The sequence below is a fragment of the Galleria mellonella genome, unplaced genomic scaffold, assembly GCF_026898425.1.
Source record: "Galleria mellonella isolate WM207_F2 unplaced genomic scaffold, CSIRO_AGI_GalMel_v1 utg284, whole genome shotgun sequence".
Lineage (NCBI taxonomy): Eukaryota > Metazoa > Arthropoda > Insecta > Lepidoptera > Pyralidae > Galleria > Galleria mellonella.
The window spans coordinates 190,124-217,116 of record NW_026442065.1 but is presented as its reverse complement, the minus strand read 5'-3'; the positions used below and the strand labels follow the sequence as shown (position 1 = coordinate 217,116).

The 26,993-nt window shown below is 33.9% G+C and overlaps 2 protein-coding genes across 2 annotated transcripts in view; one reads left to right on the top strand and one right to left on the bottom strand.

The window, feature by feature from the left end:
• LOC113517666 (protein spaetzle 4) overlaps positions 1-26,882 on the top strand; it is a 37,608-nt gene extending 10,726 nt beyond the window's left edge. The window contains exons 2-6 of the mRNA XM_031908808.2: positions 21,984-22,163; positions 22,498-23,303; positions 23,875-24,036; positions 24,898-25,161; positions 25,775-26,882. Coding sequence (XP_031764668.1) covers positions 21,984-22,163; positions 22,498-23,303; positions 23,875-24,036; positions 24,898-25,159 — 1,410 coding nt within the window. The 3' untranslated portion in view covers positions 25,160-25,161; positions 25,775-26,882. The remainder of the gene's footprint in view (positions 1-21,983; positions 22,164-22,497; positions 23,304-23,874; positions 24,037-24,897; positions 25,162-25,774) is intronic.
• On the bottom strand, positions 287-3,071 carry LOC128200836 (uncharacterized). Its single transcript, XM_052895535.1, has 2 exons — positions 2,981-3,071; positions 287-2,742 (listed from the first exon to the last, which is right to left on the bottom strand). The coding sequence occupies exon 2, from the start codon at positions 2,736-2,738 to the stop codon at positions 699-701; it is 2,040 nt and encodes a 679-aa protein (XP_052751495.1). The 5' UTR covers positions 2,739-2,742; positions 2,981-3,071; the 3' UTR covers positions 287-698.
• Positions 26,883-26,993: the final 111 nt, after the last annotated feature.

The following is a 26,993-nucleotide window of genomic DNA, read 5'->3' as shown; positions in this document are numbered from 1 at the left end:
CTATCAGGGGGTGATTAGTGATCGATACTGATGCCAAAAATGCAATCAGTAAAATGTCTGTCTGCATGTTCGTTATAGAAACAAAAACTACTCGACGGATTTTACGATGGGCTAACTGACCTACTTCATCCTCACCTATCATCCTTCACTGGTGCTCCACCGGTGTAAACCGATAGCGCGGGTGGGGTTACCATTCCATTATCATCTATTAAAAAAAAAACTGCGGTTGCCAACCCGCCTGCGTGGTAACTATTGGCAAAACCCCTCTTATGGGGTAGACATATGTAGGGGAGGTAGGGGAGCATTGGGCACTTTTTTACATAAATGTTAATAAAACTGTTATTTTTTATCATAATCAAAATTTTATTCCTAATATAGGGAGCACACATATTTGGTAGTAATTATTATTAAGAAAAGTTTCAATATTGTAATTAGTTTCAAAGTTACAAGAGATCTTCGAACACATGTCCAAAGTGCCCAAACCTCCCGGCGGTCGGGAGGTTTGGGCACCCATGTAGGGAGGTTTGGGCACTGTATTTAATATGCACGAAATTGCTTTACTATACTACTAGGCTTAAGTATTATATAACATTACTATAAAAAATTGTAATACAAACATTTTTTCTTATCATAGATTTTAGAAAAATTTAACAATGTGACTTAGAATCAGTACTGCACGATGTTAGACTTAATTAAACTTATCTTATATTTGGTATGATCCATAGAGGCTTGTCAAATTTATATTTTAAGCTGCCACGTTTCATCCATGTCGTTGGTGTAGGCAATTTTGTCTTTATATCCTCCAGGAGGACACTGGCTACGTCCTCGATGTCAGGAAATATAAAAGTATTTCTTAACTTACTCACTCTCATAAATTTTACAGTTGCCATCGTCTGATTAACATCTTCGATTATTCCAACATAATGGTAGACAGTTTTTTTGGTGTCAAATTTCACTAATACAAAGTTATTGATCTGGAAATTTCTATCCAGAACGATCACATCGTCTTCATCAAAATCTTCCGATTCAACAACGGTTTCGTCAGAAACTGAAACATTTTCTATTTCATCATCGCTGCTAATTTTCCTGTTTTTCTCTAGTTTGGAAGTAAATTCATCAGCAAGTTTCGGAATTTTTTTCTGTCCTGTATTTTTGAAGCATTTTCTATTTTTGTTGAGCTCTTTGATCTTATTTTTTCTTTGTCTTTCTTCTTCTTCCATTTCTATAAGTCTTTTCTCGGGTGTGTCCGTCAATATTCTAGTTTTTCCCTTCTTCCGTTTCATACCCTGCAATTTCCTGGGGCCGGCCTTCGGATACGGTCTTACTACATCAGGTGTTACATTGACAGTGCCACTAATTTGACTTGTAGAGGGAGATTCCAGTTGAGATGGCCCAATGACTTCCACATTTGAACTTGTACGATCCTCTAGACTCTGATTTTCCCCTGTTGAAGGCTGTTCAGTGACAGGTTGGTCTGAAATAGATTGTTCTGAAGGAACATTACCCTCTTCCGACAAGCAGCGATCAGTTATAAAAGAACAAGCGAAATCTTCATCGGAGAAAATATTTGAATTCAATGGCCATATGCCAGATTTTTCAAATCCACTTTGAATATTCTGCAACTTGAATGCTAGTGGAATGGCTTTTGCTGCTAATTTTGGTATTTCATAAATTGTTACTGTTTTGGCCGGATTGCTTACCATCCAATCTGTTACAGCAGTGTTATAATAAGTTTTCAGTGGTCCATAGACAGTCAGGTCTAGAGGTTGCAGTTTATGGCTGCAGTGTGGTGGGAAAGTCATTAAAACAATGCCTGATTGTTTGCAAAAATCGAGAACTGGTACTGAAATATGGCTCTCATGATTGTCCAGCAGCAAAAGAACTGGCGATGAAGGCGTTGGTTTTGCGTGTTTGGCGAAATGGTGAATATATTTTAAAAAATTTGGTGATGTCATCCACCCTGAAGGATGTGCTGCTCCATCTGAACCAACAAGGGCATCATTTAGCATATATGTTTTGAAATTAACCCGTGGGAATATGAAAAATGGTGGTATTGAGTTACCCAATGCATTAATACCGCAGCAAACCGTTACAAGCGTCCCTCTTTCAGCTGACGTTACTTGCCCAACTTGCTTAGTGCCTCTGAGAGCAATCACTTTCTGGGTTCGTTGCACCGTTGATAATCCAGTTTCGTCTATATTGTAAATAGACTCAGGGCCGAAGCGATGCCGTTCATACACAGTTTTAAGATTTTCAAAAAAATTTCCGACATTTGTCTTATTGAAGCTTGTGGCCCGTGACAGACTGGTAGCCTCTGGTGTCCTTATCGAAAGTTGAGGCTGTCTTTTAAAAAATCCCCTTATCCAGTCTTTGGATGCAAGTTTCTTCTCTGTCCAGTTATCTGGTATTTTCTTTTTAATGGCAGTGGCGTATTCATAAACCAATTCGCGTGTTTTCAGTTTTGATAGTCCATGGTTTAGTTTAAAAGATGTTACAAGATATTCCGAAATTTTCTCTTCTTCATCTTTTGTGAATATTTGAGACGATATAAATTTACAAGAATTATCTTTTACGACACCACCCTGCTTGATATACCTTTGAAGGTTAGATCTTGGTATGTCATATTTATTCGCAGTACTTTTAATTTTAGCACCTTTGGAAACTTCTTCCAATGCGCGCAAAATAATATCTTTAGGGATTTCACGTCGCTTATTTTTCTTTTTAAATGAAAACGGCATTGTCCTAAAAAGAAATGATTAACCACTCAATCCAATAGGCATAGCAAAAAGACACCAAAATACACTAAAAACAGAGCCAAACATGCCCAAACCTCCCTCCTACCTGCGTGCCCAATGCTCCCCATAACCTCACTTTTCAAATAGATTAGAATAAGATTATTTTTATCAAATGTAGAAACCTAATTTACAGGCAAATATAATATTCATTAAACACAAAAGAAAAAGATAACACAGATACTTACACGTTCTTGCAGATTTCTTTGATAAGTTACATCAAATCACAAATAAAATATTTACTTCTGTACGCAGCAAACCGTTACGCGCATGTAACTTGACAACCAAGTAAAATGACAGCTGACACTTTAGATAAGCGGTGTTGCTAGTGAATAAAGTATAGTGCTGTGGTAGAAAACAAAAAATATCTATGAAAGTTTTGGAGAAATGAGGGGGTGCCCAAACCTCCCGACTGCCCAATGCTCCCCTACCTCCCCTACAGCAGTGAACAGTTAATGGCAGTTATAATAATAAAAAAGTAATACATTATTTTGAACTGAATAATAAGGAAATCTCATTCATTTTGTGACCTTTAATACAGGTACTCTTATACCTATCTCAGGCACCGGTCTCTCACAATTATATTTATAACTAGCGGCCTGTCCCGGCGTCGCACAGGTGGACATTATTACATTTTAAAAAGTGACTATTAAGGCTGCACACGCGACAAAAGCTTAAAAATGGAGTAACTTCTCACGTTTTCCTAACATTTCCCTTCACTGCTCTGCTCCTATTGATCGTAACGTGATAAAAAGTGATACTATAACCTGCCCAACAGTATGAAGAATAATTGTACCAAGTTTCGTTAAAATCCGTCGCGTCCGTGTAGCCTTACTTCAGGTTGCAGCTGAAAATCAGTGCTTTGCTTTTAAGCAAAAGTATCATCGAGCTGTAGCCTTTTTGGGTCACTGCGACACACTTGGTGAAAACATATCTCCAATATTCATTTTTTGTTTTATATGTTGTTTTATATTTGAAAAAATGTAAATAATCAGATTGTATCATTTTATTTATTAATTTACGTGTGTCATAAATGGCTCAAATAAAGTGTTTATCTATCTATCTATCTATCTATCAGACAGACAAAAATTTTACTGATTGCATTTTTGGCATCAGTATCGATCACTAATCACCCGCTGATAGTTATTTTGGAAATATATTTCATGTACAGAATTGACCTCTCTACAGATTTATTATAAGTATAGATTTAATTACTTTAATATAAGCATGTCTCATTGAATTTCACTGTGATGAATTGTGAAGAGATACAAAGATAATCACCTTTTACCGCAACATATGTGAGAAAATGCGTGGGATGTTACTAGTTTTCAATAAACTGCATTATTCTGAGGATGAACAGATAAATTTCTAATGGCGACCCGTGTATCACGTAAAACCGCAGCCAAGTACTAGTGTGTGAACATTACGCGGAAACGTCTCGCGTTCTGAATAATAAAGTCGCAACGCTTTGGCCGAGTTCGGCCTATCAGAGCCACAAGGCGTGATATTTCTGTTTTCTATGTTACTAGCTTTTACCCGCGGCGTAATTCGCGAGACCGGGATACGTGAAGGATGTGACCAGGATAAATAATTTATTTACAAACCCATACATTTATAAAGCTTATCAATATAATAAAAATGAAATTGAGTTTGTGCGTTGACTCTTGCACCTCTTGAATTTGAGAGGGGGGAAGGGATTATTAGTAATAGGATCTAGCAACCCTATAGTTGCAATATGCCCAGTCAGGTCGACCTCCACGCGGTTCCCTCTGAAACTAATCGTGGTTGATTCGTAAATTCATCACGTTAAACCAACTGACCAGCATTCATCCTCACATATCATTCCTCACTGATGTTCCACTAGAGTTTGCCAATACTGTAGGCGTAGCTACCATTCCATTTTCGACCATTAAAAAAAATATTTGGAATTGAGAAAACATTAAGCTATTTAAAAATAAAATAGCTACTTTAAAAGCTCATTCGAATGCCCTAATCAAACGACTTCGACTCAGCAAAAATTGGTTATATTTTTATTAAGTTCTTTTGTAACAGACTATTGAAAGTTCTGTTCAAATATATAATATATATAAAAATAAAAAAAAATATTCAATTGTCATATAGTCGAAATTCGGTTATGCTTCGTTGACATTGGGGTCGATTCTGTAGCGTAATTTCTCTTATCTCTCAACCTTATATTTTAATATGATTATTTCGCAAAATTACTGTTTTATACATCACGACAAACTGATATTATAATAATATTAACATAATTCTATTAGAAAATACATTCATATAAATATTTACAATAAAGATTTCGTTGTAAGGTATTGAATTGAAATTTTTATTACAGAGATAGAAAAATAAAAGTGACGATTCAGAATCGACCCCAATATCACAGAAACATTCTAAATTTAAATAACAAAACGAAATACTCAATCGATTAACCATTTTTTTTTTTATTTATACCATGTTACTACTTGACATTGGAAGACTGTTTTATGGGCGGATCAAATATTTATTTATTTAAATAACTTTATTGACCAAATTAAAATAAGGTACAAAAGGCAAGCTTAATGCTAGTAGCATTCTCTACCCGTCAACCTTTGGGATGAACAGTGAATCACGAATACTTCATTATTGAGATAGGTAAAGATAATAAATTTTTTTTTTAAATGGATGATAATGGAATGGTAACCCCACCCGCGCTATCGGTATACACCAGCGGGGTATCAGTGAAGGATGATAGGAGAGGATAAAGCAGGTCAGTTAGCCCATCGTGACGAATTCAACAAGAATTGTTCACGATGGTTTCCAGGGGGAACCACGTGGAGGTCGACCTAATAAGTCATATTGCTAGCAATGGGGCTGTCAAACTCCATTGCTAACAATCCTTTTCCCCCCAGATAATAACAGCTATTTAATACAAATATGTGTTTGTTTACATGTTTATTAGGTTCAATTGAAACAAATTTAATGTAAATACAAAGTGACAGACGGCTGCGATCTAACATAACGTTCATTTCTCGGTACGCACCAGTAAAACATCCATTAACTGAGCAGTGTTACGCATTCTGATTTCTAATAAGTGTCATGTGAAACTATCAAGTGTTTAACTTCATTTCAAAATCAACGACTCCCAAAAGGTTTTCAACTCTTTTAGTTTTTAGGGTTCCGTACTAAAATGGTACACTATCTATTACGATGCGGCTTTGTGTTTTATCTCAGTAATTACAAATGATATTAATTTGAAAATTGGAATAGTTTTTTTTTTTATACAACTTAGAATGGCAAACAAACTGACAGCCCACCTGATGGAAAGTGGTAACCGTCGCCTATAAACATGAGCAGTACCACGGGCATAACAGATTATACTGTTTCGGCCATGATACCCCTCATACGTTGCCATTCCTGAGGACGGGTGTTATTCCTCTGTACCCTATAAATTCATGCCATATCTCACCCTTCAAACCGAATCACAGCCATGCAAACAAAACTGCTTCACGGTTAAAACACGAAAGGGATAGAGGTACCTAAGCAAACGACTTTAAATATCATTGGTCCATAAATATTGCAAAAGAAATAATTAAAACAACATATATTTTTTCTTAAGATTTTTGAGTGACGAACCCGTATAGGCAAACGCAGTATAGGACGACTCCCACTAGACGACTGAGTGACGACCTCAAATGCGTTGCAAGGAGTCAGTGGATGCAGGTGGCTCAGGACCGTTCTTTACGGCAGTCTATGGGGGAGGCCTATGTCCAGCAGTGGACGGGTAATGGCTGAAATGATGATGACGATGATATTGTTCCTAAATATCAAAATAATTTTACTAATCCATGTGGAGTAACATAAAGAAAGGACATCATTTGTACATTCACGAATATTTTTTTTTTTATTTTACTTATAATCTAAAATGTAAAAAAATATCATTCCCCACCTCCCCTTTTACATCCTTGGTTAATGATCTAAAAAAATATGAAATATTAAAAATTTATAAAGATATTTCAGAAGCAATAAAACTGTGTTTCTGATTAACACAGTTTTTGAGAAGTTATCAAAAAACTACTAAAAACAAATTTAGTAATTTGTTTTTAGTAGTTTTTAACCACACCACTTTAAAACCACAATTATGCCCCGCAGTAAGGAATTACTAATTGTAATACCAATAATAACTACAAAGTGTCTATTTCATATAAGAAATAAAATAAATATAATTTTACCTACATACGGAACCCTCGGGCTCTGTACACAGATATGAACTCACACATCGAGGTGTATTCAACTCGCACCTGAACCGTTTTTTTTTTGTGTGAATGTTACGCGATTACGTCACCAATTCTGAACCGATTTTCATTATTCATTTTACAATGTCAGCAGGAATGTCAACAAATATTTATTTTTAACTGGTTACTTTAAACAGCTATCCTGGTGTGTTTTATAAGAGACACTGATAAGAGAGTGAGTGGTATTTCATTAGATAGGTTCCTTCCTCAACATTATCATATTGACCTTTAACTGTCCACTGCTGGACATAGGCCTCCAACTTCAGGGGTTTTGCTAGTAGTTGCCACGCTTGGCAGGCGGATTGGTAACCGCAGTTCGTGTTTTTTATGGATGATAATGGAATGGTAAACCCGCCTGCGCTATCGGTATATACTGGCGGGGCACCAGTGAGGGATAATAGGTGAGAATGAAACGGCAGGTCGGTTAGCCAATCGTGATGAATATATCTGGAATTCAGCACGATGGTATCCAGGGGAAACCACAGGAAGGTCGATCTGTTAGGGTATATTGTTAGCAATTGGGGTGGTAATCCGCATTACTAACAATCCCTTCCCCCCCCCCCCACCGCAATTAGGCTTTGGAGATGTTTTAAGAGGGACGCTGCTGCCTATATCTCACCCTCCCTTAGTCACCCCTACGATACTCACGGGAAAAGAAAGGGTGGCCTATTTTACGCCGGAACCACATGATAAATACTACCATTATCTTGCTTAAAAATTCTTATTTATTGTACATTTACGTTATTATATGGTATTGCTATGTTCAAATTTTATACTTTGCGAATACGCACATTTAGACATGTGTGTTAGTCAATCAATAGGTATTATAGTTTCGAATTCCGACATCGAAAAGTGTATTGGTTTTTGCCACCTGTCCATCAACAGCAGTCGCCCGAAATTTACAGAACCTAAATTCAACGGAAACACAGAAGCATGGCGCTCGTTACTGTATACCTATGCGTACAACACTAACAAAGTCAAGTTCAATACCAAATCAATTCACATTGGAGCACTAAACTATCAAAATATGATATAATACGACACAACGGCCACAAACATGATACGAGTGATTTACATCACTTAGCCGGCCCGGTGTGGTTCGCTGGCGAAAGTTGCGAGCCGTTTTCACCAAGTCAGTGTAGGTAGGTGCCTTAACCCAGTTATAGTAAGTAGTATTGCTATATCGCCACCGTTCTGTATAATCTATTTTTTCTTCTTCTATTTGTGTCTATTGAGCTGTAGAATGAGAAATATACTTAACTAACTTTTGCCTGTGGCTTCATTCGCGTGCGGTATACGATATTTCACAAAAAACATTTTCTGTTTCAGTCTTATAAATTACAGTTGTTTTTCGGTTATTGTATATCCCCATTTTATATTTTCAACCCCTTTACTTTTTTTGGAGAACGGTATTTTCAAATATGATAAAGCATTTCTTAGCAAAAATATTTGTAAATTTGAATCTTAGCCTTCTTTCCTGAAAATTAATAAATTTACTTACAAATTTTCATCTAATTCAAGCCATAACTCTAAAGCTAGAATTAGTAAAAACTGCTGAAAAACGTAATGTTTTAAATGAAAAACCTAAAAACAAACTTATTTATTTCTAACTTAAAAAATAAGAGAATTTCTTTCTTTCTTTTTTTCTTTCTTTAAGTGTGAAATTTCCAAAAACACTGAAAAGTTTTTTATTTATTTCTAATCAGAAGTCTAAAACTAAAGTTTTGAACTTCTAGCTTCAATTACTATTTCACCGCTTTAGTGGTGAATTCCTCAAAAGAAAACTACTTCTTGTTTTGAACTAACTTTTAAACTGGTAAAATTCCATACAAATTTTGAACACAAGTTCTATCCCTTTAGATGTTGAAATTCTTTCAATAATTCCATTATTATTGTTCACCTATGCTATATAAAGAAGCTATCAACAAAACTTCAAGATTCTAGATTTAACGGTTTCGGCTGTGCGTTTATATGTCATATATTTAAACGTTTATGTGTCGATCGTTCAGTCACTCAGCATCCTTATTAATATTTTTTTTTATACAACTTAGAATGGCAAACAAGCTGACGGCCTACCTGATGGAAAGTGATAACCGTCGCCTATAGACGTCAGCAGTACAATGGACATAACAGAGTATACTGTTTCGCCCATGATATCCCCCATGCGTTGCTATTCCTGAGGACTCAGGTGTTATTCCTCTGTACCCTGCAAATTCACGCCATATCCCACTGTACGAAACATTTCAATACAATACACTGATAGATTAGATCTAACTGTTCTTACATTTATAGGCAACCACGGCATGCTTTGTGTTTGATAAACATTAAAATAGAATTAAATTATTAAATGTCATTAAATGAATAAAGATGTTAACAATATGAATAATAACATAATATAAATGATGGAAATTGTAATTAAATTATTATAATGTATGTATAAGTAAAAACCTCAGGTGTGTTGTTTTTTTTGTCTTTTCAAAATAAATACGTTTATATAACGAACACGAACTAAAAGGACGGTAATAATACACATATAACAAATATTCTCACCAATGTGACCCTTTGTAGAGTTGTTAGACACATTTATTGTCTATTACCATTGTTAAATAACCAGAGAGAGACTTTGTACAAAAGTCGTTTGCTTGGGTACGTCTGTCCCATTCGTGTTTCAACCGTAAAGCAGTGGTATTTGCATGGCTGTGTTTCGGTTTGAAGGGTGGGATATGGCGTGAATTTACAGGGTACAGAGGATTAACACCTTAGTCCTCAGTAATGGCAACACATGAGGGGTATCATGGGCGAAACAGTATACTCTGTTATGTCCATGGTATTGCTCATGTCTATAGGCGACGGTTACCACTTTCCATCAGGTGGACCGTCAGCTTGATTACTATTCTAAGTTGTATAAAAAAAAAAAAAAAAATAAATCACCTCGTTCACGAGTTTGACATTTTGTTGAAACGGATTGTTGAAACAGTAAATCTATCACTATATTTACCTATTCAGACTTGTTACGGAGATCTTAATGATCATAAAGTTCAACAAGAGCATAGAACCAAATATGTAATAGAACTACAATACATATTAGTCGCGTGTACACGACGGACGGACAGACGATCTGGCATGCGAGTGAAAGTGACTGATGGTATTTGGGAGCAGGTTGTGTGACGTCACACCGTAGAATAGATGGCGATCTATATTGACGGGCGGCATGGGGCGTGATGGAATTATAATTAGGTGTTGAACATGAAAGACTTTATGATAAGTTAAAAATAATCTAGTATTTTAACACATTCCTTTGTATTACAAATGTACATACAACACAGTATGGTGACTGTGAGACTTCATTTATTTTTTTATACAACTGAAGTAGCAAGCATACAGCCCGCCTGATGGTAAACGGTTACCGTAGCTTGTGAACACCTGTAATACCAGAGGCATTACGCGCGCGTTGCTGACGCTGAATTAATCTCTTTAACTCATTTTAGAAGAAACACCTTAACAAAATCAAAATTGAAAATATGTACAATTTATGTAAGTTCAAACAAGACATGTCTTTGTTCCCTTTTTTTTTTTTAATTGAGCAAATTTCAATAGAGAAAATCTGGCAAGAACTCTAATATTAAAATATTTAAAAAGTTGATATTTTTTTTCAATAAATTACCATGCAATGCTAATAAATTTTTTAAACCGAGGAAATATAATGTACAGCGACGACGCTAACATAATTTTAACAACACTGTCGTGAACCAATATCTAAAGGAATACTTCAAAGATTTGATATTTTTTTATATATTAATTTATAATTAATATATATAAATTTTATATATTAATTTATATTTATAATAGGTAACCTCAAAAAATTCTTAATCCATTAAAAAATTATTTTAACTTACTTTTTAAAAAGTTATATTATTTACACCTAACGTACTATTTAAATTTTATATTTAAGTACACAAAATCATTAGTGACAACAGTAATTTAATTTTATAAACAAATATAAATAAAATAATATGTTAAAATATATATAAAAAAATAGATGAACTTATCAAAATATAGTTGACAAAACTACCTACAACAGACAGGACCCACTATCAATTACAAAACGCATGGAATACGGTGAAAATATCGCGCAAATACACAGACAAAAAGTGGCACCGAATTGGGAATATTTTTTAGGAACCTTTTTAAAGTCGCACGAGAAACCTCAGAATAACGAGATACGAGATACGTCCACGACGTGTGGGCACGCGTTACCGTTGGCCAACATTCGAAACATTGTTATGTGCGAGGTTAATTATTTTTATGGCACGCTCCCACACGATCCTATGTAAAAATGAAACTTTTTAAGCGCCATCCAAAAGTACACGGTTCCCACTTCGAATATTTTCGTGACTATGTCACGCAATTCGATTTGGAGAAAGAATTGTATTTGAATCGAATGTTTTTATTTATTTATTTATTTATTTTGTGATACATAGGTAACAATGGATGGTAAAACAATATAAGTCCTCTATAATCAACCCCATCTATCGAGGTATACAAATTTACAATTATATAGGAAAACATTTATATTATATAAAAAGAAAAATCAGCAATGTCACATTTATATAAAAAGAAAAATCAGCAATGTCACATTTATATAAAAAGAAAAATCAGCAATGTCACATTTATAGTAAAAAAATATAATTATGGAACTTTATTTTTTTTTTAAGTTAATAACTATAAATAAATATTCGTTTTGTCAGATTTTATCATTAAAGAATTCACATACATTGTAATAACATTTATCAATTAAGAATTTTTTTAATTTATACTTAAATACATTAGTTGGTGCATCCTTTATAGATTTTGGTATTTTATTATAGATTTTTGGTGCCATACATAATATACTATCGTGCATAAGTTTTGTACTAGATTTTTTTAGATATAACTTATCATTATCACATCGATTGCGTTTAACAATTTCTGAAAGTCGTGGAAATAAATTCTTATTAGTTTTAACAAATACACACACTTCAAATATGTACAATGAAGGTACTGTCAATATATTATATTGTTTGAAATACGGCATACAACTATCAGTATTTTTAAGATTAAACATGGCTCTTATGCACCTTTTTTGAGCTTTAAATACAAATTCTTTCTTCGTTGAATTTCCCCAAAATATTATGCCATACCGTAAATTTGAAGCAGTAATACCATGATACGCTGTAACGAGCGCTGATTCATTTACTGTAGGAGACAATTTATTTAAAGCATTTATTTATTTATTTATTTATTTATTTGGGCACAGCAACAGTATTACAATTCACATTAAATTAAATATAATGAATTTTATAATTAATTGTTTTAAAATTGTATACCATTAATTGCTACGCACAGCGTTAGCTTATACTAGATTCAACATTATATATAATAACTATAGAAAATGAGAACAATTATATATTAAACTCAGACACTTCTTTTGCCATTTTAAGAAAAGAATTTAAATTATAAGCAAAAATGTCCAATTCATTACAATTATTATACAGTCTGCACATGCGGAAGAGAGGATCATTAAAAGTTACATTGTTATTACAATAAGGTACATGAAATAATTTTAATATTCTCTTATTACCTTCTGTTTTAAACGGAACATGGCCTAATAGATCGATAGCATCCCACTTTGCGTTTATAATTTTATATAGCGTGTTCAAATCTTGGATTGAACGTCTAGATTTTAACGTAGTAATACCAAAAAAATTTAGTCGACTTTCATATGTAGATAGCTTACGTCTCATGCCAAGCTTTGAACTTAAATTACGAAGGAAGCGCCGCTGAACAGCTTCCAATCTATCAATATGAGTGCTATATTGGGGAGACCATATGACAGCATTATACTCTAAAACTGTTCGAACAAGCGCAAAATAAAGGATTAATATACTAATTGGATTTCGGAAAGGTTTTGCGGTTCGGAAAATGAAACCAGTCATTTTATTGGCTTTTGAGACAATATAATCGTAATGATGTGAATAAGTCAGCTTTGAATCCAGCCATACTCCGAGGTCCCTGACAACAGTTTGGCGACTCATTAAAACATTATTAATATTATATGAAAACTGAATCGGAAATTTCTTTTTAGTGAAAGTTATAAGGTAGCATTTTGTAATATTTAAGTACATATTATTACTTATACACCATTCATGTAATTTATTAAGATTTTTCTGTAAAGCAAAACAATCCTCTATAGTTGAAATTTCATTATATATTTTAATATCATCAGCATAGGCAATACATTTGCACGAAATTGATTCTACAAGATCATTAATAAACACAATAAATAACAGAGGTCCCAAATTTGAACCCTGAGGAATTCCAGATGTGGATTCATAGGGAATTGAATCATAACCTTGAACCGTTACTAATTGTGTTCGATTAGAAATATAAGAATTTAACCATCTTAGAAGATCTCCGTGAATACCAAGATGATATGCCTTACGGCAAAGAATATTGTGGTCAACTTTATCGAAGGCCTTCGCGAAATCTGTGTAAAGCGAATCAACCTGCACATGTTTATTAAAACTATTATTGATATAATGTATATATGTCAAAAGGTTGGTGGTTGTTGAACGGCCTGTAACAAAACCATGTTGTTTGCTACTTATAACTGGTTTCATGTGAAAATAAATATGTTTATAAACTATACTTTCAAAAATTTTTGCTAAGCAGTTAAGTATGCTAATAGGTCTATAGTTTTTAATATCTGTTTTATCCCCTTTTTTATAAATAGGTACAATTTTGGCGATTTTCCATAATTTTGGGAAACTGCCCATATTTAAACTTTTATTAAATAATATGCATAGTGGCTTTACCAAAGCTTTCCTGCAGTTCTTAACAAAAATAGGTGGTATACCGTCTGGACCAGCTCCCTTCGTAACATCTAAAGATTTTATAGTTGCTTCGATATCCGATTCAGTTATAATAACAGAAGAGATGGTATTACTTGATTCAGGGAAATTCGGTATATAAGTACTATATTTCGAGTGAGCATTATAAACAGATACAAAATATTTTGCAAATAAATTTGCAACATCGCCTCCACTATCTGCTAGATCAGAATCATTATGCATTTGACTTGGTAAAACGTTTGTTGATCTCTTTGATTTTGTATATTTCCAAAAAGCTTTAATATCCATTTTAATATTATTTTCAGTTCTTTCTAAATATTTTTTATAGCATTTAATAAATTCCGCTTTAGATCTTGATCTAAGCATTGAATAAGTATCAAAATCGCGTGGATTACCGTATTTTTTAAACTTAGAATGAAACTTCTCTTTTTCTTTTAATATTTTAATTAATGCATGAGAAAACCAAGTGGGCCAAGAATTACCAGACTTAGATAGTGGAGTGTACTTTTCGATCACTTCCCATAAATGATTATAAAATACAAGTAAAAAATCATCACAATCAAGATCTGAATAATTCGTCCAATGTACCTGCTCAAGTTCTGAGTTGCATGCTAAGTAATCAGTTTTATAAAATCTATATTTATTAGTTTTATTTTCCTTCAAAAAACATTGCTTACCATAGTTTAATGTGATTTCAATTGGGGGATGAAAGTTATCGCGACGGCTAAGTTCTTGAGCCTCTACTACAATACAAGGTGTTTGACTATTATTCAATACAAGATCCAGTATTTTGCCCTGATTATTAACAATGCAATTAGATTGTGATAAGTCTGTTCTATTCATAAATTCTCGCAAAGCGCAAATTTTAACATTAGTTGTAAATGTGAATCGTTTACTGGACCAATCTATCTCAGGAAAATTAAAATCACCTACTATTAGTGTTTGGTCTGACGATGTCGCAATAATATTTTCAAAATTACCAAGTAGATCTTTAAAAACGTCATTAGGTATATAATTTGGCAAATATACTGTGCATATATTCAAAGTCACATATTTTAATTTTAGGCTAACCCATATATCCTCTAGAGATGACTGCCAAAGCGGCTTTTCGGCAGATATAAAACATTTCTTAACAGCTACAAGTACCCCTCCGCCATGAGATTTTTTGTATTGTTTCATGAATTTCGCAGGACGGTCTCTGCGGTAAACAATATATCTATCATCAAACAGCTCAGTAGAAGCCACCGACTCATCAAGCCAAGTCTCACACAAGCAAATAATATCGTAATTATTAGTTAATATTGAACCAAATATGTCTGTAGTTTTAGATTTTGTACCTCTAATGTTTTGGAAATAAACAGTTAACTTATCCATAATAAAAAGAAAATTTAAAATACATAAACTGATATCTCAAAAAAAAATAATAAGAAACAAATACAAAATAAGAATAGATCAGTCCAACAAATTCAATGTTTGCTCACTCCTGATGTGAATAAACGGTGATGTTTCATTTTTGCGCATAAATATACGCCCGTTCCGAACCCAGACGAATTTGTAAGCAAGTTCTTTAGCTTTGGCTCTAGTAGCGGCATGCAGTGATTTATTCGCGGGTGATAAATGTTCGGACACGTAGATAGGTGAGTTTGGACCCGTATAATCTAGTAGAAAAGATCCAAGCTTGCCACTGGGGTGTGATCTGTTATAACGAGCTACGGCGGAATAAAACTCATCTCGACAACGGTTACTTCTCAGTTGAACTATTATTGCTCGCGGATTCTTGTTATCTTTATTTTTGTGAGCCACTCTTGTACAGTTTAACAGATCCTCATCCTTTAGCTTATGAGACACCACATCCGCAATCCTGTTCACTATAGTCACAATATTTTCATTTTTTTGTTCTGGGACTCCTTGAATCTCAAGATTATTCTCTCTCAAATGTTGTTCCAATACATTAATACGCAAATTCAATGAAGAGATCATCGAATGTAATCTCTCATTGTTGGACTCCATATTTTTGTAATCCTGCATTATTGTATTTGTGGTTTTAATCAACGCGTCATATTGATTGCTAATGTATTGTACAGAACTTTGTAGTTCAAATAGTTTTTCGTTCATTGGTGCCATTTCGGCCCGAATAGCATTTCGTATTTCTTTTTTAATTAAATCAGTTAAATCACCATCTGCATTTACCATTCGGTTCGAACGGAGCGTGACATTATTACCGATCGGAGGCGAGTCTTCCGGAGTTTCTTCAGATGAGCGCTCTCGTGAATCATTTCGGCGTACTGGAGTATTCGTTGTGTCACCTTTCGGTTTCTTATTTATACATTCCGGGCAGGTCCAGACTGACTTACGGTCACCTCCTACAGCACAGTACAAGTTTTTGTATCGTTTTTCACTTACTCCAGCACACAATAAATCGTAAGTTTTATCACAGTTAATACATTTTAGAAATTGTTTACCCTTCACAGTTTTGAGACATCCAGCGCAAGTTATGTGTTTTGAAGCCATATTGATATTCGCATGCACCGCTACTATTACAAAAACAAATTTAATCTACCGACCGCTGAAAAGAAGGCACTAACACACCTCACGAGAAGAAGGTCTTAAGCGCCGTGAATTCCACGGCACTTACGCGTTAAGCCGCGGCGATTTGTTTCACTTGCAATGTTGCACTTGGTATTTGCACTAATTTTATTGTTATGTTTACTGTATTTTATTTAAAGAACAATATGCACACTGATTTATCATTAAAAATACAGGACCATTAATACTAATCACATTCACATAATATTTGTACGAAAACAGTGAATTAGAACTACTTTTTAGCTAATTTTAAGAGGAACAAATTCGCAAACGACCTTTGTTGGTGAAGCGTAGGGTATAACATAACAGCATAAGCCGAAGAACTCAATTTCTTGGATAATTCATCTATATGATCTTTCCAGTTTAATTTATTGTCTATTATAATACCTAGGAATTTGGTATTCTCTACAATTTTAATATCACTATTAAGGTAACAAGCACCAATAGTATTTAAAGAAGTCCTTTGACTGAAATGCATTATATGTGTTTTATTAATATTTATTTTTAGATTATTATTATTCAACCATTTAACTATATTCTTCAAAGCTTGGTTTACATCATTTTCATACTCATCAATACTTTGGCATTCTATTGTTACTGTACTGTCATCAGCAAAAAGTGACATAGGTTGCTTTGTTATTTTGGGTAGATCATTTATATATATAATAAACAACAATGGACCCATAACACTACCCTGGGGAACACCATACAAGACAGTTCTCTGGTCAGAAATATAATTTTCTTCAAGTTTGGTTCTATTATTTATTTTATTTATTTGAGTACATTGTTTCCTGTCAGTAAGGTAAGACTTTAGTAAATTTAAAACATTACCCCTGATTCCATATACATATAATTTTTGAAGTAAAATATTATGGTCTACGTAATCAAAAGCTTGAGTCATATCACAGTAAATGGAGCAAACCGGTGTACTTTTATCCATATTTGTCAAAACAGTGTACAAGAAATCATAAATTGCTAAGTTAATGTCTTTGTTGCGTCTAAATCCTTTCTGATCTGATGTGAATAGATTTTGTTTTTCAAAGTACTCGTATATTTGTAAATATATGTATTTTTCAAAAATTTTTGAAAATGTTGTAGGCAATGCAATTGGTCTATAACATTCCATTGAATATTTATCCCCTTTTTTAAATATTGGTCTTACAATTGTAGTTTTTAAAATTTTAGGAAAAGTACCTGAACTTATACTGAGATTGATAATATAGCTAAGATGTGAGGCTATGTATGTTGAAGCAGCTTTTACAACTTTTGTAGATATTTCGTCAATGCCAACACTGCTAGTGTTTTTTAAGTGTGTTATAATTTTTAATATATCATGGGGTAAACTAGGCGCCATAAATATTGAATTTTTACTTGTTTTTATAGTACTCGTAACCTTATTTCCTGAGTTCAGTATAGGTGTAACTTTGTCGATAATAAAGTTATTAAAAGCATTACATATGGCCTGTGGGTCACAGATAATTTTGCCTTCTTTTTTTACTAAATGCATGGAACTCCTAGCTATACTTTGTTTGTTTTTATTTATTATTTGCCAAGTTTATAATTCTTTCAATTTTTATAATTCTTTCTGTAATCAATAAAGTTTGGTCGTGTTTTAGTCACATACTTACCTATTTCGAGACGTATGATGTTGCAGATTTTCTTAATGAATTCTAAATTATTTACTTCTTTTTACAATTACTACTCAATTCAAATTTATTATATTATTTTATTATTATATCAATTGTCATATATACCGTGGTCTCAGCATGGAGTGGGCCACCCCTTCCTTTCCCGTGGGTGTCGTAGGATCGACTAAGGGAGATCGAGGGATGGGCAGCAGCGTCACTCTTAAAACATCTCTAAAGCCTAACTGCGGTTACCAATCCGTCTGCTAAGCGTGGCAACTATTGGCAAAAAAACCTATGGGGGAGTTTTATCTTCAGCAGTGGACAGTTGAAGGCTGATGTGATGATGATCATGAAGTGACGCTTGACATTCTAAAGATGCTCTATATACATATATGATAAACAAGTATTACGGGAGAATTAAGTAGAGAAGTCAGGGCCTCTAGACAAGTGGCAAGCGAATTCGACGATGGAATCGACATCGCTAGTAAGTCCGTGAGACAGAATGAGATAGCAACGCCGGGTGACTCATTCCAACTCACGGACTCGCTAGCGATGTCGATTCTATCGTCGAATTCGTTTGCCACTTGTCTAGAGGCCCTGTTCAGGATACGATAGGACTGATATACCTCAAGAAGGTAAAGTCATTAAAATAAAAATAAACTTAAGTGAAATAAGAATATTTTAATCAGTTAAACAATAATTAGTTTCCTAACTTAATAACCACAAAATCACATACTTTTATTCGAAATTAAAACTTTAAAAGTAAACGCTAGTGTCGATCAATATCGCTGGATTGATAACCAATTATGATTGATCAATCACTCTCTAAACATTACACGGCCCACTATATAAAGCCTGTCATATAATAAGGCGCGTGTTTGCGCAACCTATCTCCTAAACAAGCACCTACGTGCCTTTTAAAATCTGTAGAAAGTTCGAGAGCGACAGGTGAGGAAAGTGAAAACGCGCTAGGATCTCATTATCTACGTATGTAGGAAGGAAAAGAATTACGAAAAACTGTAGAATAGAATTATTTTGTTTAATTCCACTACCTTTAGTATACGTGTGACTATCAACACTCGAAGACTGATCACTGTTGTTGCTACTAGAAGTTTCACAACTGTTCAAATTGAACCATTTTAGATAAATTTATAATTGTAGTTTTTTATAGAAAAGAAAAGAAAATATGTAATAAATTACGTCAATAGATGGAATTTTTATTTAAAATTAATATAATTAATAAATAATAATATATATAATAAAAATAACCAGCATATTTATAAACAATATCCTTAAATATTAGCCATTAATCTCAGACTGTTATTTCGTTCGCGCACGTTTTGCGACACGTATTTCACCTTTAAGCGAGGCATCTTTAGGCAAATTATTAGATTGCTGCTCGGAGCCTAGTGTTAACCGTTTAGCATACAAACTGCTAAATTTAACAATATATTATTAATATATTTGTTGACACTGATGGACACTCATTTCGATATTGACAAAATCAGTCCGATAGCTACGTATATTTACGAGCGAGTTTTTCTTTTATATATTGGATAACCGACATCTAATATAACTGTTATTGGGTCAATATATATATATATATATATATATATATATATTGTAACTACAATATATAGGTACTTCTACATATTACCCACTCTTACTCTCTACAACGACTACGTTTCCGATACACTTTTCGTTTGTAGGGGATGCTCTAAATGTTTTATTACTTTTTAACTCACGTTTCTTAGTACGGTTTCATCGGAAAAATGATAATTACGATTTCACTATGTAGAAGTAAACATTTTTTTTTTTTGGTTTTATACACGTAATTGATAGATTACGACTCTAAATAATTCATATTTGTTGTACTTCTAAATGAATAATACGAGAATAATCTTTACAAATAAACTTTTCGGTTCGTAATATATTAAATTAAGTAGTACATGTATATTATGTAAACAAAAATACTATAATATTGATGTACTCGTATATATATGTTAATAAACACAGTACAAGCAACAGAAATTGCCCGCGCTTTATGATATGCAGATAAGCCTTTCGTTCCCAGAGCTACTAGCACACACATCTTTATCTGACGCAGATACTATTATGTTTAAACGTTTGCTGCCTATTTTACTTTCATCCAACGAGCAACAGGTGGCCACAAGGCCTGCTCGGTCAACTCACCGGTAACTATTGCCCTAGCTAACCCAAGTTTCGGATATAGCGAACCTTTTCGTTCAAAACAAGTTTACTAAGTTGCTAACAACACCACCGGTTTTAGCAGACAGAGGTGAATCATTTAATTCAATCAATATATACAGAGACCGATACAAAACTCGAATCAATGCCAAAAAGTAACCCAAATGCGCCTATAGTGAAAGCGACAGAACGACTTGTAGAAAGGTGAAAGATCTATAATTATATGTTAGTCTGTTATATTCTTATCGGTTCGCATCGCAATGTCTCTCCGAATATAGCAGTGCTATAATGCTCTGATGTTAATTATGCAATAAGCTGTAAGTGAGTACATTTATATGCGTCACGCAACAATAATTGCCATATTGATTTTGGGAACATTTCTAATTTTCTGCGTGCCTCATCCAGATTATTAACGATCCGAGTGCTGCTAGGAATGGCAACTACGTAAATTATGAGGAATATGCATGTATTTTATTTTTTATTCATTGTATATATGTATCTTTAAAACATAGTAAAAATTATAAATACTGTTGGAAATGTTTAAAATGAATTAAACAAGCCCCAACCATTGCGGATTTATTATACGCAATCCACGAGTTCCTGTGGCCACCTTCCATCTTCATCATAAAACGACTTCGATGTTTTTAATATTGAAAATGGAATGGTAACTCTGCCTGCGCTATCGGTATACGCTGACACCTGTGATAAATGATAGTTGAGGATAAAGGCAGGCCCATCGTGAAGAATTTGACAAGAATTAACCACGATGATTTCCAGGGGGAATCGCGTGGAGGTCGACTTGTTAGAATATATTATCAGCAATGGGGCTATTAGAACCCACTACTAATAAACACTTTAGTGGTAGGTACCATATTAATGGGGAGGAAAAGTATTGATTGTAATGGAGATTAGCAACCCCAATGCTAGCAATATACTCTATTAGGACGACCTCCACGCGGCACATCCTGAAACCTACCGCGGTTAATTCTTGACAAAATTTGTCACGATGGGCTAACTGACCTGCTTTCATCTTCACCCATCGTCTTCCCACTGATGCAACGATAAAGTATACCGATAGCCAGGATTACCACTCCATTTTCACCCATTAAAAATACCATAATATTACATTGTCATTGAACTTACATACCTAAGTATGTTTTTTTTATACAATTTAGAATGGCAAACAAGCTGACGGCCCACATGATAAAAAGTGGTAACCGTCGCCTATAGACATGAACAGTACCATAAACATAACAGAGTATACTGTTTCGTCCACGATACCCCCCATGCGTTGCCATTCCTGAGGACTCAGGTGTTATTCCTCTGTACCCAGTAAATTCACGCCATATCCCACCCTTCAAACCGAAACACAGCCATGCAAACCCAACTGCTTCACGGTTGAAACACGAATGGGACAGAGGTACCCAAGCAATCGACTTTTGTACAAAGTCTCCCTCTGGTATCTGTACAAGTAAAAATAACAATCGAACGTCAGCAAAAACAATAATAAAAAAGAGATGGCAAATTTTAAACTGACCCATACTAAAGTAAATAAAAGCTTGTAAAAATAACAAACTAATATTTCGCAAGTAGGTGACATGGACAGCAAGCAGTGCGGGGTACGACTACGCGTCGGCGTGCGCGCGGCCGTACCGCGCGAGTCGTGCGCGTGCGCCGGCCGCTCCTTGTGACCTCAGCAAGCAGAGCTTCTGCACCACGCCCGGCACCAACTACCCTTGGCACGCGATCAGGAGATTTGTTAGAGAGAACCAGGTCAGTAAATAACAGGGACGTTCTTAGGGTTTATCTGATTTTATCAACGCAAAACTATTTCAAATTCAAATAAAAAAAATATACTCAAGACTTTAAAGCCTATGGGACAGTAAAGACATTTATTGATTCTCCCTGTTATAGTAAATATAACACTCGACTACATTTCGCTGAGCATATAGAAACAAACAATAGAAAGTAATATAAAATTTTAAGAAGTTTTTTGTTCGTAAAGCGAATTGCAGTTGTAATCTTTCGCTACTATACTCGTCGTATAATTCCTTAACTTTGAGTACACTTAACGTGAAATTTATTTTTATTTCATTGCCATTTTCAGGGTCTCATGAGGAGAATGTACGGAGAAGAACGTCACATATCAGTGTTGAAAGCAGAGTTGGAAAATTTCATAGAAATTGACGGAGAAGACGATATGAAAAAACCCACAAATTTCGCGGAGGATATTATTAAAACGAAAATGATGTATACAAAGATAGGCACCGGTCGTGCCATGAAAGATAAGCCTCACTTCAGGCCAATTCAATCCAACGATAAAAACAAAAGAGTTGAAAATGAAACACTAAAAGTAAAACCTTTAAATAATAATATAAAAGTTAATAAAACTCACAGCGGTAATAAAACAGAAACAACCAGTAATACGACTGATAATGCAGAAAATGGAATTTCCTATAAGACTAAACTAGAAAGCATAGCCAATATAGAGATAAATAATTTAGATCCAGATATTATTACACTTGAGGCTGTTATAAAACAAAGCATAGAAACTAATGGCATATTTAGTAAACCATCTGGTGATTCTAAAAGAGAACCTATTAAAATTGATGAAAAAAATAAAACTTCGTCGAATAAAAACACCACTACAGAAAATATATTAAACACAACTGAGAGTTTGACTGAAGACTATGATGACGAAGCAACCACAGAAACTGATAAAGATGGCTTTAAATCTATGGATGCAGATACGTCGACTTTACCTCCAACACTTCTTTTTTCCGAACACGAAAAGATTAACACGAAAGCTGATAAAACTGATACAAAAATTAATGACAAAAAAGAAGAGTTTCATCTTAAACCGCTTCAGCATGCAGAAAATTTGCGGCCAGCTTTTATAAAATTACGAGGAGCGTAAGTTTTCAAATACTTGTTCTATTTTTATTTATCTATTATCAGCCGACTTCAAAGAAGGAAGTTCTCAATTCGGTTGCATTTTTTCAATGTCTGTTACCTCATAACTCCAGCAGTTGTAAATTGGAAAATTATTTTATATCTGAAAGGATATACTTACAGATTGGTCCCATAGAAATTTTATCAAAATCGGTTCAGTAGTTTAGTTTTTTAATCAAAATAACTGGTTTTGTCACAATTGAAGTTGTTTTTTTTTCTTGTGAAACACAATCTTAATTATTTTCTCTTCTATTAGACAGATTAGGTTTGACATCAGATATTAGATTTTATTGGACTCAAATTGAAACACGGCTTTGTAACTTTGCTGTTTTATGGCAGCATAAAAAAAAAGTCAAAGCTTTCTATCCAGGAGAGCTAGATAAAACGATATCATCAGTGAAGATACTAATTATTGAAAAAGAGTATAACTCCAAACAAGAGTTTGAACTCTATAACTCTCTCTGTCCTCTTATTTAATACATAAAAAGTCATATAAGATAATCTACAAGTAAACAATTTGGTACTTTTTCAGAAACGCTTGTGAAACAAAAGAAGAGATGCAAGCTCCATTCTGGGCCAACAACACTAGGGGCGAGGTGTTGGCGCTGCTTAACATGTACCCCTTCGAGCAGTATATACACCTGGAAACATGCGTCCAAGAAAAGAAGCAAATGTACTGTCGAGAAGGATGCTTGTATGTATGCATTTATATACTTGATACATTTACTATTTACAGCACTTGGAAAGGAAATGTTAATTATGATTGTCAATTAATTGTAAGTCGTCAACTCATCTAGCAGACTGGCTGGAGACAATTATTGTGGGGTGTAACAATATATGCATAGAAGCGGCAACCTCAAATGTGTTGCAGGAAGTCGATGGATAAAGAATCAGAACAACGACATCTCTAGACATCTCTAGAGGACTATTATGAAAGAACGTGTCTTTTTTCCATACAAATTGGAATAAATAACTAATTAATGTCAGACCCAATAGGCATGAACAGTAACATGGATATTTTAATATAATAACTACCAGTTTAACTTACGTGTAATAGAATTACGTAATTTGAACGGCTGGGCTCCGTAGTCTTCCTCATCCTCTGCCGTGTTATACTTCATACCCGAAGAGTTCCGAACACCGTCTTTCTTATCTGTGACGATGCCGCAAGCACCTACAGCTCGCGCTCAACGGGCCAAAGCACATAGTCAGGATCATGCTCGCGTCACACTCACTTATGACTATGGATCATAAAATTATTCCGAAACTAGTTGAGCTTTTTCGATACAATTATACATAAGATTAATACATGGATTGTATAGAATACACTGTAATCGAAGTAAATCCTCATACGTTACTACTTTCGAAAACAAAAGTGACTCAATAATTTAATTACTATATATGTACATACATTCTTCAAACCGAAATGTACCCATGCAAACATAGCTGCTAAACGGATGACAGAAATGTGGGCTTTCCATTTTATGATAGATTATGAGGAAAATCTATATTCAACAGGGCAATAAATAGTTAAAATAATGATTTAATATTCCAGATGCGAGCAGCAATACCGGTTACACCGACTCTTAGCATACGACCCTCACAACGAGTGCCGCGGTATCTTCGCTGACTGGTTTAAGTTCCCGGCGTGTTGTGTGTGCAAGTGCTATGACGTGCCGGTCGAGTTTCGTGCCAGATCGCCCAGGATACACCACCCTCGGTACGACGAGGATGTCAAAAGAGTCATATATGAGGACGCAGCGAGGGATTGGTACGCGATGTCAGCTTTCGGAGATGAAGAGGATGATTTGTTCTAAAGGTGTGGCAGAATTTTCTATCCCCTTGATAAACTCCTATTTAACTAAAGTTCTTCATTTTTTTTAAATGGGGGTTCTCAATTATTCTAAATTTTTGTGCGATCATATTGCACGATTAAATCGCTAATTCTGAATCGATTTTCATTATTTTTTTGCAATCGGCAAGATTGACGATTTAAGCTGCCATTTTTCTTAATAGAGCAAAACACTGCTTGTTGCAAAACTAAGAAACAAGTCATTGTAGAAAACATTATACATTTAACGCTACATTTACGATTTGAGTCATTTCAAGTAAATGTAGCTGGAAATTCATCACTGAGGGCTGATAGGTGAAAGCTTGTCAGTAAATCCATCGTGACGAATTCGTTAAGAATTAACTATGATGGTTTCCAGGGCAAGTACAGTGGAGGTCAACCTGATAGAGTATATTGCTAACAATGGGTCTGTTAGACCTCGTTACTAGCCCTTTCTCCCGGTAGAAACACGAGTAGGACAGAGATACCCAAGTGGGGGACTTCTGTACAAAATCTTTCTCTAGGATTATGCTCGTATTAAACTTTCTAGAATAATATCACGAATGAAAGCAATGTTTACAATTATTTTCTTCTTTTACAGATTCTCTTGTCCTCTGATACTAACAGAAGATGTAGTTAACTTAACCCACCTGGATTAATTTAGGTTTGAATTAGAAGTTAACACGCAACTCAAAGTTAAGCTCAAATTAATGTCTTTGAGTAATATTAGTAAATTTAATTGTACTTAATTTGTATATTATATTTATCCTTGTATATATGAAATCATAGCAGCTCAATATAGATTACTCTTTAAAATATAACAAAAAACTATATTACAAATCTGCCTTTGTAGATAGGATCACAGAGCAACTAGTTATTACGTGATTGGATGACGAAGGCTTTAGTGACATCATATATAGCAAAGAGAATTTATTTGCAACTCTTTTTTTTTTTTCTAGTTATTTTATATTTCTTTTTTTGTCAACAAGGGACATAAAGTTTATCTTTATAGTTTAAAGAAAATTAAAATGCCTAATAACATTTTGCAATTACAAGAAAACAATTAAAAAATTATATATTTATAAATAGATATGATTTTCAAATAACAAATTTTCCCTTTATTTTTAACTAACTGTATAATTGCGGTGCATGGTCGTATCGTGAAGTTTAATATTTAAAACCTTTCTCAAAAAAAAAAAGAAAAGCTGTCAACTGCAAAAAGCATTTTTCAAATGCGACTGATATTTCCAGAGAGTAACTTGTTTGAACAAACAGTTAATTCCAATTTATAATATCAAATATAGACAAGAAATTCTGCCATCAGGTGCAAAACTTATATGAATTTCCCTTATTACTAAAGAAATTTTAAATGAGTAGGCACCTATAGTGATAAATTTATTATACTTATTTTTCTTTTCACGAATTTTACAAATATCTTGATAAAAACGCTGCTGTAACTACATTATATCAGTTATAACACAATTTTATTTTAATAACTTTGCTAGATATTAAATGAAAAAAAAAAAAAACAATATGTCTGTCATATTTTTGTGTAATATCCTACCTATCATATACAATGTATTTTGTATTCTAGGGATAAATAAATAAATAATAGTTATTTATTAATTATGATTTTTCATTTTATAGTTATCGCTTTTTTTTTAATTTAAGGCTAGTGAAATATTGTAAATAAATGTAAATTATCATGTTGATTTTTATATAATTATTATTTTAATAAAGTTTATCGTTGTAATATCTACAATTTTTTTATTTATTCTCGTCTTCATTTTTCAATTTTAAGGTACTTACAACCTACTTAA

Bases quoted from the DNA above. Each gene is read 5' to 3' on its own strand.
- LOC128200836 (XM_052895535.1), bottom strand. From the start codon at position 2,738: ATGCCGTTTTCATTTAAAAAGAAAAATAAGCGACGTGAAATCCCTAAA.